General features: G+C 37.1%; 1 protein-coding gene across 1 annotated transcript; it reads left to right on the top strand.

Moving 5' to 3' along the window:
* The first annotated feature begins 5,050 nt into the window (after positions 1-5,050).
* LOC123808584 (olfactory receptor 11H4-like) lies at positions 5,051-6,026 on the top strand. The gene is given in 2 exon segments (XM_045823340.1): positions 5,051-5,782; positions 5,784-6,026. Coding segments are annotated over 2 exon segments (975 nt in total).
* Positions 6,027-15,307: the final 9,281 nt, after the last annotated feature.

Raw genomic sequence — 15,307 nt, 5'->3', positions numbered from 1 at the left:
CATTATATATTTCTATTTAATTTTTCCCCTCTTTTTCTAGCTTTTTGAGGTTATTTTTATGAGTCCATTTTAACTATACTATTACCTTATTATTTGTAGTTTTTTAAATTTTTTAAATGGTTGTCCTAGGTTTACAATATTTATTTAGAGTCTAAATGTTTTTCTCTTTGTCACCTCAGATTTTTCAATATAGAATGTCTGTTATTTATATAAAAAATAGAAGTTAAAATAAATGTGTTTTAGAAATTTTATTTAACCTGGCTCCTCTTAACGAATAGCTATTATCTTCCCTTATTTTTTATTGTAAATAATGCTGAAATCAATATTCTTATCATCACACATGTATTTGTTGAAATGCACCCACACTCGTTGTCTTTGAACATTTTTATGGTATATGCAAAGATTAATTTTGTTTAAACTTTATGTGGCCAAGTTCATCAATCATTTCTTTAATGGCATCTGGGCCTTGTTTTATGCTTTAGAAGGACCTTCTTCACTCCAATATTATAGAATAAAAATGATTCATCAAAAAATAATATTACTATACTATTTTATGTGCTGTGTAACTCTTAAATTGGGTTAGAAGGAACACACCTCAATATAATAAAAGCCAAATATGACAAGCCCATAGTTAACATCATACTCAGTGGTGAAAGGTCAAAGCCTTTCCTCTAAGATCAGAAACAACAAAAGGGTGCCCACATTCACCTTTTCTATTCAACAGAGTACTGGAAGTTTTACCCAGAACAAGAAAAAGAAGTAAAAGGCATCAAATCAGAAAAGGAGAAGGTAAATTGTCTTTGCAGATGACATGACCTGTCCAAAAAAAGTCTGGGATTGTTCATATGGAGGAAATCGTAAAGATCCTACCAAAAAACTGTTAGAAGTAGCAAGAAATTCAGTAAAGTTGCAGGATATAAAATCAACATACAGTTGATTTGTATACACTAACTATGAAATATATGAAAGAGAAATAAAGAAAATAGTCCCATCCAAATAGCATCAAATACAATAAAATACTTAAGAATAAATTAAGCCAAGAGTGTGAAACTATAGGATTTTAATGAAAGAAATTGAAGAAGACAGTAGTAAATGGAAAGTTAGTCCATATTTGTGGATTGGAAGAACTAATATTGTAAAAAAGAAGTCCATACTGCTCAAAGTCATCAAAAGATTTAATGCAATCCCTATTGAAATTTCAATGGTATTTTTCACAGAAATAGAAACAACTTAAAATTTGCACAAAATCACAAAGAACTCAAATAGTCAAAGCAATCCTGAGAAAGAAGAAGGAAGCTGGAAGCAACAGATTTCCTGATTTCAAACTATACTACAAACCATAGTAATCAAAACAGTATGGTACTGCCATAAAAAATAGACACATAGACAAATTGAACAGAATTGAAGGCCCAGAAATAAACCCTCACATATTCAGTCAACTAATATTTGCCAAGGGAGACAATGGGAAAATGGCATAGAGTGTCACTGAATATCAAGTTCACTTACGAACTGGCCCAGTAACCACCGGTGAAGATTTTCTCATTCATCTTCACTGTCACCTCACTCCTAGGAAAACCTGAGTCATATCTAAAGGAGTGGCTTAAGAGGACCTTAGGAAGCAGCCCAATTTTTTTAGAATTATAACAAAAGACCAATGATAAAAAATTTCTTCTCACATTTGCACTGCTTTTAAATTCCTTGTTCTTTGAAAATGAAATCAGAGTAGAAACCAACAATTTGACTAGATTAGTTTAATTAAATGGCTTCTGCCCTGTTGAATTTGTTTTCATATGAGTTAACATCACTCCACATTATATCATATCACACAAGGCAGTTTCTACCAAGCACCAACCATCTGGTTATTACACTGAAAAACTCCAGGAAAATTTCACAGATTTAATTTTAAAGTGACTGACAGAATATAATTTCCTGTTTCTCTGTGTTCTAGCATTTCATTTAAGCTAGATAGGAAATGTTCACAAACATGTCTCAGTTTCAGAATTAGAGTCCTGGGCAAAACTTCCATTTATTGTACTGATCTTCACAGAAGGTGATTCCTCAATGGAACACAATCTTTACAACAGAAAGCCTCCAAAACTTTACCCAGTATTTCCCCTAGATTTTGTTTTCCTAACTCTGGCCACCCCCTAGGAACTGGATGAGTTGCAAAGGTTGGAAAGAGGATGCACTCCAGGGAACACTTGAAGAAGCCACTGAGACTATGTGGGAAGAGACATGGATTTTTGGAGTAATCCCTGAGAGGAAACATAGATTAAATACAGCTTCACTAGTTAAATGTCTCAGCAAATTACCAGAAAGTAAGCACCTGGAGCCTCTAGAAATTAAGGCAGTCCAATGAACCACAGAGTGCTCTCACCTGAAGTTTTCCTCAACAGAGCCAATGAGAAGGAGATGCCTTTATGTTCAACATTATGGTGCCCATCACTCTCTCCAAGCTGAGCCAGGATATCCATCATGCATGAAAGAGAAAAAGACTAATTGTCCACATTACAACCACTGTTGTGATATACTGCAGAGTGCCTTTTACTTTATAATTCTGATTAGTCATCATTCCTCAGTAGTAGAAGAGTGCAAATGTTCCATATTTGAACACTTAATATTCATTGGGTAAAAAGTGAAACACCCTCTGTGAAGCCTATCTGTAAAATGAACAGTTAAAATAGATCATCTGTACCATTTTCCCCAAAATTCTATGACTTTGACTATTAGGAACCATCCTTCTGAAATCTTACTTTCCAGGAGTAACCAGGCAGTAAGCTCTTCTCTCAGACTACCTGGGAAGACTGTATACCAAGTGAGGAGCATTTAGAAGAAGACTATTTAATCAAGCTATCATACTTGAGGTGGGTAGACTGATTGACTGGTTGGTTGGTTGGTTGGTTGGTTGGTTGGTTGGTTGGCTGGTTTCTTATATTAGAAAGGAGTGTATGAAAGAGCTGGTCCCTCAGTTTATAGCTCGTGGTAATTTATGAAAACCAAAAGCATGAGAAATAGTATGTTTATGGAATAAAATGGTGAATATTCCATTCTAATACCCTAACCATTCCCAGCAAGTAATTTTGGAGGCTTTGGAGTATGGAGTTATGTAAAAGTTGATGGAGTCATCTTATTCTATCAATGGTGAAAATGAAAATTGATTACTCTGGCTTTTCCATTAAGCTCCTCACCCTTTGATCATCTCATTACTTATCTACACTTTCACCAAAGGCTACAGGAAAAATAGTGTTGCTGCTAGTAAATCTTACAGGATATATTGGTAGAAAAGATAAAATGAGGCATGAAGTTGCCAGGGTATAATGCAGAGTGTCCCAAACTGTTATTCACATTAAGCAGGCATGGTCCATTTTTCAGAAAGGAGGATGGGAAGCAAAGATCTTATGAATCTGCCTTTTGGTTTAAATCTATGAGCCTGGACCCACAGCAGGGAAAGTGATTTATTTATACTTCATAAATGACCATCTGGAAATCATTTCTTGAGCACCTTATTAAGCGAATTTGGTAAAAAGAAATGTCTTTTGAATTCAACATTGACCAGAAAACTGTACTTTAGAATTTGAATGCTCAAACCTACCATTTTTTGTGCTTCTTTAGAAATGCCAACAGGGGACTAGTAATACTGAAGTTCAAATACTGGTTTCTTCTCTGTTCTTTGTCTTTCAAATTTCTTTAGCTTCTGTTTCTGACAAAGTTATGACTGGTGACCTCCAATAAACAAGACAAGAAATGTGAATTTAACAAGAGAATTCAACATCAAAACTATCATTTTTAAGACTCTTAATCAATGCTTTTTTAACATTAATAATTACAAGATTACTGTGTTTTAAACACAAAGATTTATACATTTTTGTGCAATTCTTAAGTGTAAATTAAAAAAAAATTCAGTCTTCATCCCAGGACATTTTTTTCATTGCTTTTAGAGACAGAGGAAGGGAGAGAGAGAAACACTGATCATTTGCCTCCCACATATGCCCAGACTGGGGATCAAACCCACAACCTAGGTATGTGCCCCAACCAGAAATTGAACCCACACCTTTGGTTATAGGACAATGCTCCAACCAACTGAGCCATACCAGCCAGGGCATTAAATATAAATTCTTAAATACTACTGAAAAGTACCTGCCTGTCCAAATATTTGAAAATGTACTCTCCCCTTTCAGAGAACAAAGTTAATTTTCCAAGATAAAACCCCATTTGATCTCAGATCCCTTTGTTTTTATCATCTAAAAATACTCACTAAATGAACTAAATCTTTGTGCTGAAAACACTATTTTCTTTATTTTATCTAAGTATAATCTAAACATAAAAAGTAAATAGTTCATATAGCATAGTATGGGTAAAAAACATGAAGATAAACACTTGCAAATAGAGTTATTCAAAAATAATACTCTCATTTATCCTTTAGAGCCAATATATTTGATATACTGGATCTTTTGTATATTTTTAGGTGTCACCCAATTGGTTAGAGTGATATTTTAAAATAAAATCTTTAAAGCAAAATTGAAGAACAGCTTTGAGTCTTGAGTGTAGTGACATTTGTGACAATTAATTCAGTTGATTAGACTATTCGGAAAAGCCAGTGTCTTGGAGTAAGTTTTCTATCCATGTGCAAATCAACTAATTGTGTTTGGTTGCCAAAGGTTTTAACCCATTATTACACCATCTGTTCTCAAAATATATGTCTTTTTTTTAAAAACTATGTAAGCTGAATAAGACAAAGTGGATGAGTTTGTGCATGAAGACTCTTAGTCAACTTTAGAAAACAAACTAAAATTGGAAAAAGCCTTCTTAAGGACCAAAGAAAAACAGAAGTAGATTTGTCTGGTTATACCAATGATGTGGAAAATTCTTGCAGCATTTGGATTCTAACAAAATAATACTGAGATTTAGAACCACAGTCAATTCAAAATAAGGTGAGATTTATTCCCATCTAGTCTCAAAATATCTCATATATTTTCCAGCAGAATTTAAGTTCCCTTCTCAATAAAGTCCTGGAGATATGTAGGAAGCAAAGTAACTTGGGTTTACACTCATGCCTTTCTCCTTTATAGATTTAAGACCCATGAACAGGTCAGCAACATACGTTGTGACTGAGTTTGTTCTCCTCGGATTCCCTGGTTGCTGGGAGATACAGATTTTCCTCTTCTCATTGTTTTTGGCAATTTATATCTTGACCTTGCTGGGGAATGGAGCTATTATCTGTGCAGTGAAATGGGACCCACGACTACACACCCCCATGTACTTCCTGTTGGGAAACTTTGCCTTCCTTGAGATCTGGTATGTTTCCTCCACCGTTCCTAACATGCTAACCAACATTCTCTCCAAAACCAAGGCCATCTCATTTTCTGGTTGCTTCCTCCAGTTCTATTTCTTCTCTTCCCTCGGCACAACAGAATGTCTCTTCCTGGCAATAATGGCTTATGATCGGTACCTGGCCATCTGCCACCCGCTGCACTACCCCACCATCATGACTGGGAAGTTCTGTGGAATACTGGTGTCTCTATGCTGGCTCATTGGGTTCCTTGGCTACCCAATCCCCATTTTCTTCATCTCCCAACTCCTCTTCTGTGCATCCAATGTCATCGATCACTTCCTGTGTGACATGGACCCACTGATGGCTCTGTCCTGTGCTCCAGCACCCATTACTGAATTTATTTTCTATATTCAGAGCTCCCTTGTCCTTTTCCTCACTCTTCTGTATATCCTTCTATCCTACAGTCTGCTGCTCAAAGCTGTTTTTCAGGTCCCTTCTGCAGCTGGCCGGAAAAAAGGCCTTTTCCACCTGTGGTTCTCATTTAGCTGTGGTGTCTCTTTTCTATGGAACAATCATGGTAATGTATGTGAGCCCTACCTATGGTATCCCAACTTTGATGCAGAAGATTCTCACACTGGTATATTCAATAATGACTCCTCTCTTTAATCCCCTGATCTATAGTCTTCGTAATAAGGACATGAAACTTGCTCTGAGAAATCTCCTGTGTAGCATGAGAATTAGTCATAATTCATGAGCCAGAAATGTGCCTTACTTCCAAGCTCTAATAAATAATAAGTTGGAGATGTATAAGTTCCTTCCATGATCTTTTAGTCCTTATTCTGAGGACAAAAATACCTATGCTGACTACAAAGGCCTTGATTCACTGGACTGCAGCATGCAGTGAAATTGTTTTAAAGGCTGTCCTTATTGGGATGATAAAATAGGATTCTTATATGAGAGAAGTTAGACTTTGATGAAAGATTTATCATCAGTTTTAGAACAAGTCTAATGACCAAGTGCAGGTATCTCCCACTATCCAAAGGCAAAACATTCCTATGAAAACTTTCTTATGGTGATGTGGCATACAGGGAAGAAGCAATTACCATTAATTTAAAAGCAATCATCTTCTTTGGACTTATTTTAGTTAGAAAAAACAGGTACTAATGTAGGTCTTTAATAAAAATGAAGGGGTGTAATGCAAACTTTTGAAAAGCAGGGGATATGTGTAGCTAAAGGTGCAGTTAGTTTATTGTTAATTTTTTTGTTGTTTTTCATTGTTGTTATTAAGTACAGTTATCTCCATTTTCCCACCACCACTCTCCACTGTCCCACCTTCGACCCTCAATCCTATTCCCCTTTGGCTTTGTCCATGGGTCCTTCATACATGTTCCTTTTTGACCCTTCCTATTCTTCCTTCCATTTTCCCTCTTGCTCCTCCCCTCTAGTTACTATCAGTTTGTTCTTTATTTCAGTCTCTCTGGTTATATTTTGCTTGCTTGTTTGTTTTGATTAGATCCCACTTACAGGTGAGATCATATGGTATTTGTCTTTCACCATCTGGCTTATTTCACTTAGCATAATGCTCCCCAGTTCCATCCATGCTGTTGCAAAGGGTAGGAGCTCCTTCTTTCTTTCTGCTGTATAGTATTCCATTGTGTAAATGTAACATAGTTGTTTGATCCACTCATTCATTTAGACATAATTGATACACAAAAGGACTGCATATTTTTAATGTATATTAAAGGTCCAGTGACTTTTAAGTAGCCATGAGATCTTTCTATAATCTTTAACAGACATTCCTCTCTTATACCTACTCTAGCAATTTTACCTAATGAATTTCTTCTCTACTGAGGGAAAAAACACTTTCCTGACCAGAAGGAACTCTTCCAACAAATTTTCTTAGAGATATAATTCCTTTGTGGTAAGTTTAAAATAAAACTTGGATACATGCTAAATAATAATGTCAACATTGCTTTTAACACTTCTATTATTACATGTACCACATTGGAGTGTAATTTCCTTATTTAAATGTACTTCCACTGAGGGAAAATTGCCTTCTTCATTTCTAGAGCCCCAATACACAGTGACAAAGAGAAAAGCAACCCCTGGCAGTTGGGACCAGGCCTGGCATTATCTGTAGGTCTTGGTGTAGCCAGGAGCTCCTAGAGCTCACAACTAAGCCATGGTGTAATCCTGTTGAACATTAGCAATTTCATAGATGACCAATGTCAGACAAGGTCATTCTGTGACCATGACGGATCAAGACAAAACACTACCACTCTATAATCAAGTCTAAGTAGAGATAAAATCAAAACACCACCTCAACCACCAAAAAATGACCATACATTCCCCTCTTTAGGCTAATTATGAGTGACTGCTGCCTCTTTACCAAGTATAGCCTTAGCCAACTGCCTTTTACATAAAAATTAAGAGACCCAATCATATCATTTTCCTCCACTTTCTGACAGCTTCCAGAGAAAACCTATACTTCCTTAAATTGTCCCCAAAATCAACTAACACAAGTCCAAGTCAAATAGTAAATCCTTTCTAGCTTTGACTGGTGTGGCTCGGTGGATTAGTTGTTGTTCTGCAAACCAAAACATTGCAGGTTGGATTCCTAGTCTAAGCACATGCCTGGGTTGCAGGCCCAGTCCCCGGTTGGGGCATGTGTGAGATACAACTTATTGATGTTACTCCCCATCTCTTTTTCCCTCCCTTTCCCTCTGTCTGAAGAAATAGAATCTTTTAATAAATAAATAAATTCTTTCTAACATCTTCCTCCTGAGATGCTCCATGTTCCTCATGGCCTATGTTCTCCCTCATTGTAAGAAGCCAATAAACCCATCTTTATTTAATGACAAATGTGTTCCCGATGGTCTTTGCATGATTAGGAACCAACAGTAGCATTGGATTGGCCAAAAAGTCCATATGGTTTTTTCCATAAAATAAAAGACACATTTTTCATTTTCACCAATAGCTTTATTGATTTGGATATTTTGAGAATGTTGGCCATCTCCTGAGTGGTGTAATGTCCATTGTTCTCAATTAATGTTTCAATTTGATTGCTATCAACTTCAGCTGGTCTACCCAATGGTGGAGCATCATCCAGTGAAAAATTTCCAAAACAACAATTCACAAACCACTTTTGACATGTTCCATCACAGTACTTTCTCCATGTACTGCACAAATCTTTTTTTTTTTGCATTTCAGTTGCATTCTTACCTTTCTTGAATAAAGCATAATATGCCAAAAATGTTGCATATTTTCTTCTATTTTTAACATTAAAATGGCTACACAAAAATTCACTAATTTTGATAAGTGTTTTTTAAATGCACTCTGCATATAGGAAATTAAGTGAGAAGATTGTAGGTTTAAAGACATTTAAATCTGAATATATAAATGTTATTGTTCTCAGAACCATGTTGACGTGTTGTTACTACACACATTGATAAGACTGATGGTGACCAGGGGGGTGAGGGGAGGGGATAATGGTGGAAAGAAGGGGAAGGGACTATAAAGAACAGGTATGAATGACCCACAGACATGGGCAATAGTGTTGGAATTGACTATGGGAACAGGGGTGGGGGTAATGGGTGGAGGAGGGCAAAGGGGGAAAAATTGGGTCAACTGTAATAGAATAATAATAAAAAGTGGTTTAAAAAAGAAACTATAGCAAAAATTAAAAATAAATGCACTCTGAGAATTTCCAGTCAAGATGGAGGTGTAAGTAGGCACATTTCACCTCCTCACACAACCATAGAAAGAGTTACAACCAGATCTCAAAAACAAGTAGTACTCAGAACTGTCAAAAATCAAGCTGTATGGAAGTCAGAAAACAAACACATTAAAGAAGCCACATTCACCCAGACAGGTAGGCAGGGTGAAGTCATGGAGATATGGCGGAGAGGTGGTGTGGCACAGACAAGCTGCAGCAGTAGCATGGATGGTCCCACATTCATGTCTGGTGGATAAAAATTAGAAGGGATACCCTGGGAGTGAGCAATCCCAACCCCAGGCCAGACAACAGAGCCCAGGGTTCCAGCACCAGGAAGATAAACCCCCATTACCTATGGCTGTAAAAACCAGTGGGGGTTGGGACAGTAGAAGAAACTGTCAGATTTCCAATGCTTATAGGGCCCACGTGGACTTACAATGTACACAAACCCCAGGGCAGCAGCTAGAGGGGTGCCAATCACACACAGGAAGTGGGTGAAGTAACTGCAATTGGGGCAATCACATGGAAGCTAGGCAGCAGAGTTGTCCCCTCTATGCCTCCCCTCAACACAAGTGGAGCTGCAGAGTGATGAAGTGGGTTGCCCTGCCCTGGCAATTATCTAAGGCTCTGCCCCACACAATTTACAGTTGCCTTTGCTACATAAACCATGCTACTAAGACAGGGAGTAAAAGCAGCTCTACCTAATACACAGAAATACACATAGGGAGGTGCCCAAATTGAGGAGACAAAGAAATATGGTCCAAGTGAAAGAACAGAATAAAAACCTAAAAAAAGAATTAAATGAAATGGAGATAGCCAACATATCAGATGCAGAGTTCAAAACAGCAGTGATAAAGATGCTCAGGGAACTCACTGAGTACAGCAAACAAACAAACAAAGGAATGAAGGTTATACAAAATGAAAAAAAAGAAAAATATACAGGAAACCAACAGTGAAGGGAAAGAAGCCAGGATCAAAACTAATGATTTGAAACAAAAAGAAGAGATAAATACTCAACTAGAACAGAAAGAAAAAAAAACAAAAAAAAAACAAGGATAGGCTTACGAATGTCTGGGACAACTTTAAATATACCAACATCTGAATCATAGGTGTGCCAGAAGAAGAAAAGGAAGAGCAAGAAATTGAAAACTTATTTGCAAAATAATGAAAGAAAATTTACCTAATTTGGTGAAGGAAATAGAAATACAAGTCCAAGAAGCACAAAGAGCCCCAAACAAGTTGGACACAAAGAAGACCACACCATCCCTGGCTGGCGTAGCTCAGTGGATTGAGTGCAGGCGGGGAACCAAAGTGTCCCAGGTTCGATTCCCAGCCAGGGTACATGCCTGGGTTGCAGGCCATAACCCCCAGCAACTGCACATTGATGTTTCTCTCTCTCTCTCTCTCCCACCCTACCCTCTCTAAAAAATAAATAAATAAAATATTTAAAAAAAAAAAAAAAAGAAGACCACACCATGACACATCATAATTAGAATGTCAAAAGTTAAAGATAAAGAGAGAATTAAAAGCAGCAAGAGAAAAGCAGTTTACCTACAGAGGAGTTCCCATAAGGCTGTCAGCTGATTTCTCAAAAAAGAAACTTTGCAGGCAAGAAGGGACTGGCAAGAAGCATGCAAAGTGATGAAAAGCAAGGACCTACAACCTAGATTACTCTATCCAGCATAACTATCATTTAGAATTGAAGGGCAGATAAAGTGCTTCCCAGAAAAGGCAGGACTAAAGGAGTCATCATCACAAAGTCATTACAGGAAATGTTAAAGGGACTTATTTAAGGAAAAGAAGATCAAAACTATGAACATTAAATGACAACAAAGTTACAACTATCCGCAACTGAAGCTAAAAAAAAATAAAAAACAACTAAGCAAACAACCAGAACAATAGCAGAATCATAGGTATGAAGATCATTTGGAGCATCATCAGCTGGGAGGAGAAAGAGGGAGAATAGGGGACATGGTACAGGGATCAAGAAGCATAACTGGTAGGAACAAAATAGACAGGGGGGTGTTAAAAATAGCATAGGAGAGGGAGAAGCCAAAGAACTTATACTCATGACCCATGAACAGGAACTAAGGAGGGGGGGGGGCATTGCTGGGGGAAGAAGGGCAGAGTGGGGCAAAGGGAGAAAAATTGGGACAACTATAACAGCATAATCAATAAATTATACTTAAAAGTAAATAAATGCACTGTGATATTGACAGCCATCATACTGTTTCAAATGAAGGTAAAGACGACTAAGACCACCTTACGGGAAAAAAATGAACTAACTTTTTGGCCAACCCAATAAAATACTTAGCATACAGTAAGATCTGAAAATGTTTATTAAATATTTTTATCTCAATGTTGTTACTTACAAAAATATGTATATTTGTTGTAACAAAAACAAGCAATGAAGAAGGTATAAAGATGATGGATTTCCCAACTTCACTCATATCCCCACCACTTGTTCACTCTGCTCCTCAGAGTCAGCATATCTAAATTCCTGTCTGGCCTTCAACACCTTTCATAAAGTGGCCCTATTAAAACCTCTTTTGTTTTTTTACACTTCCCAATATGAACACTCAACTCCAGTCAGGCTGGGCACTTACCCACTCTACTGTAGATCATCTCCGCACCTTTGTTTAGGCTGCTTTTTAAACTCTGAGAGCGCCTCACCTTGTCTACTGCTATGCAACTTGAGAAAGATAATTAACACTTAGATTCTTTGGGCCTTATTTTGTAAAGTGAGTATATAGCTTATATCTTGTGACAATTTCATAAGGATTAAATAAAACAATTTGAGTAAGAATTGTAGCACAGGAAAAGACACATAGGATCTCAGCACCTTTGTTTCTGTCTCCTTCCTATCTTCCAAATCTGACTGTGAATACTTTGTCAGTTATTCGATCAGATTTCCATTGGCTCAAGCAAACTGCTGTTGCCAAATAATACACACACTTATGTATATGTAACTAATGTTTTAAAGTGCAACCTCTGCACCATTTGACATTTTGTGAAATTTTAATATGCACATTGTTTCTTAGAACACAAAAAATATAATTATTTTCCACAAAAATCTAGAGAGATGCCTCCAAATTCCTTTAAGTTTTTTCTACTATGTCAGACAAACATTACTTTCTTGATGTACCATTGCCTTAAGAGACAGTAAATCTGTTCAGTCAGTAATTCTCTATAATACCTTGGGGGAATTAAGTTATTCTAAATCAGTTCCTCCTCCCAGAATTGTGCTTGAAGATGCAAATATTTATAGCTTTAAAACTTTATGAACTAGCCCTGACTAGCATAGCTCAATGGATTGAGCTCGGGCTGAGAACGAAAGTGTCACAGGTTCACATCCCAGTCAGGGCAGGGTACATGCCTGGGTTGCAGACCATGACCCCCAGCAACCGCACATTGATGTTTCTCTCTCTCTCTCTCCCTCTCCCTCTCCCTCTCCCTCTCCCTCTCCCTCTCTCTCTCTCTCTCTCTCTCTCTCTCTCTCTCTCTCATCTCTCTCTCCCCTACTCCCTTCCCTCTCTAAAAAATAAATAAAATCTAAAACAACAAGAAAACTTTATGAACTTGTGGGAGGCTGATTCTACAATACGACTTGTCAAAATTGTGCTCTTTTCTCAGTTCTCCAATGTACTGTCCCCAGGCAGCCATCTCTGTCCTTTATAATAGTGCACATGACAACAACCACCTCAGTGCCCTCCTTGGTTAATAAGCTGTTTTTCTCATATTTTTTAATAATATTTGCTGGCATTTTGAGGTTTGACTTTGGCTGCTTATTTCTTCCCAGGCACTTGGAAAAGAATATTAAGATAAACTATCACACTGATTACGTCCTTGTGCATGAGCAACCGGACATCCAACATATTAAAAGACTGGATTAAGAGGGTTTTATCTTCAATTATACATTTCTCTATAAAACAGACAAGTCTAAACACCAAATATATGAAGAACTATATTTAAAAATTAAGTCTAAATATCTAAGGAGAATTGGGCACTGTACATATTAATCCTAGTTATTAGACTTTTAGTCTTTAATGGATTATCTTTTGGTGAGCTTAAATAAGAACACGTGATTTCTTTTACTTTCTTTTTAAATATCTTATTTATTTATATTTAGAGAGAGGCGAAAGGAGGGAGAGAAACATCAATGTGTGGTTGCCTCTCCTAGTGGGGACTTGGCCTGCAACCCAGGCAGGTGCCCTGACTGGGAATTGAACCTGCAACCCCTTTGTTTGCAGGCTGGTGCTCAATATACTGAGCCACACCAGCCAGGGCTTCTTTTACTTTCTTACTTTGACATAAGAACACCACAAAACAGCCCAATGTAAGTGTCAAAAGCACTACACTTGGAGGTCCAGATCTAAGCCCAGGTTTCCCACTAACTAGCTGTATCACCTTATTCATCTTAAAGATCTCATACTGCTGTATCCAATATTAAAGTAGGTACTCAATCAACATTTATAAATTTTATCAGGAGCCAAGCCTTGGAGGAACCAGTGAAGAAATGAAAGAGGTCTCCTCCTTGCTTGCCATCTAACAAATTGGACTACAGCAATGGGCAAGTAAATAATAGAAAGGGTAGATTCCTCCCTCCCAACTGTTCAACCACCTGGTAGGCAAAAAGAAATGTTTAGGCCATGAAATGAGCACAAAGAGAAGCCAGACTAGACAGAGCTAAAAGGCTGGTAGGCTTTAGCCCCACACTGGGATTCCTTATCTCCTAGGATGCATAGTTTTACCTAACCACACTAATAAACCATGCACTCTCCTATTTAGTGGAGCCATGTCCTAAATCCAAGCCAAGGTACTGATCCATCTCAGTACCTTGGATCTACTTCTACATTCATCTGATGAGATTCTGGTATACACTCTTCTATAGACATCCAGCTCTGAACAAAAATAAGCAGGGCCAATAAGCAGGGCCATGTAGCCATTTCATTTACCTTTTCTATCAATGTAAACTTGTAAAATTCATGGGAAAATATGAAACACGCATATTCTAAATCTAAGGTAAGCAAAAACAGAAAAACGTGTCTGAGAATTGTAAGCAACAACAGAATAATGTTTATTCATTCAATATTTTTGTATACTATAAATAGACACCATGCTAGAGTTAGGAAGACATTTTTAAAAACCATATGATCTCATTGATAACTGGAATCTAATGAACAAAATAAACTAATGAGAAAAATAGAACTAGACATGGAAACATGGAACAGAATGATAGCTGTAGGAGTGGGGAGAGTGGTGGAAACAAGAGGAAGGGATCAGACAAAGAACATGTATGAATGACCCATGCACATGGACAATGGAGAGGAAATTGACTGTGAACAAGAGAGTAGGGCTGGGTGGAGGGGGCAAAAGAGAAAATAATTGGGACAACTGTAATATAATAAACAATAAAAAATAAAGTACAAAAAATAAAAATAAAAAGGTATATTTCCTACCTACAAGAGATCATGATCTTCTGGGAAATAATTTACAAATTACTCATATTTTACATAGTAATAAAAATATATACATATGGTTACTTTATCTACAATGCAGTTCTCAATGAACGCATGAAACTGTGAAGAGATTTCTGTGTCTTTCTTGGTCTTGTCCCTAGACATAGCCCTATAAGCAAGTTTACCTATAAGCTAATAATTAACCCCCATTGTTTAGTAAAAAGGTCATAATTCAATCCTCAAACAAGAGTTATCTGTCCTGCACCTTGACCATGACCTGGCCAAAGAGTGTGGGTAACAAGGCACTCAAAGTGAAGCCCACTGCATAGCTTCTCCAAGGGTGAACTGGTACCAGGACAATATACTTTAGCAGTATCCCTTTGTCCAAAAAGAAGTCACACAAATGGGCTTTTGTATACTAGAAGGAAATATATTTACTCTATCATAGCTTTAAAATCATACTAAAAATATTTCTAAATGTCATTTAAAATATATAGCCCAAGAAGCCAATCTGAAAAGACTATATACTCTATGATTCCAACTATAGGAGATTCTGAAAAAGGCAAAACTACGAAGATAGTAAAAACATCAGTGGTTGGTTTCAACAGCATGGATGGAACTAGAGGATATTATGCAAAGTGAAATAAGTCAGTCAGAGAAACACAAATACCGTATAATTTCACTTATATGTGGAATATAAGGAACAATATAAACAAACCAACAAACAAAAACAGAAACAGGCTCATAGATACAAAGAAAAGACTGATGGTTGCCAGAGAAGAGGGGGTTCAGGGGCTAGGTGAAACAGGTAAAGGGTTTAAAACTACAAATTGGTAGTTACAAAGCAGTCACAGGGATATA

The sequence above is a fragment of the Phyllostomus hastatus genome, unplaced genomic scaffold (assembly GCF_019186645.2).
Source record: "Phyllostomus hastatus isolate PE091 unplaced genomic scaffold, TTU_PhHast_1.1 phas_scaffold_501, whole genome shotgun sequence".
Lineage (NCBI taxonomy): Eukaryota > Metazoa > Chordata > Mammalia > Chiroptera > Phyllostomidae > Phyllostomus > Phyllostomus hastatus.
Note: the sequence above shows the minus strand (reverse complement) of the source record. Positions and strands in the feature narration are given on the sequence as shown.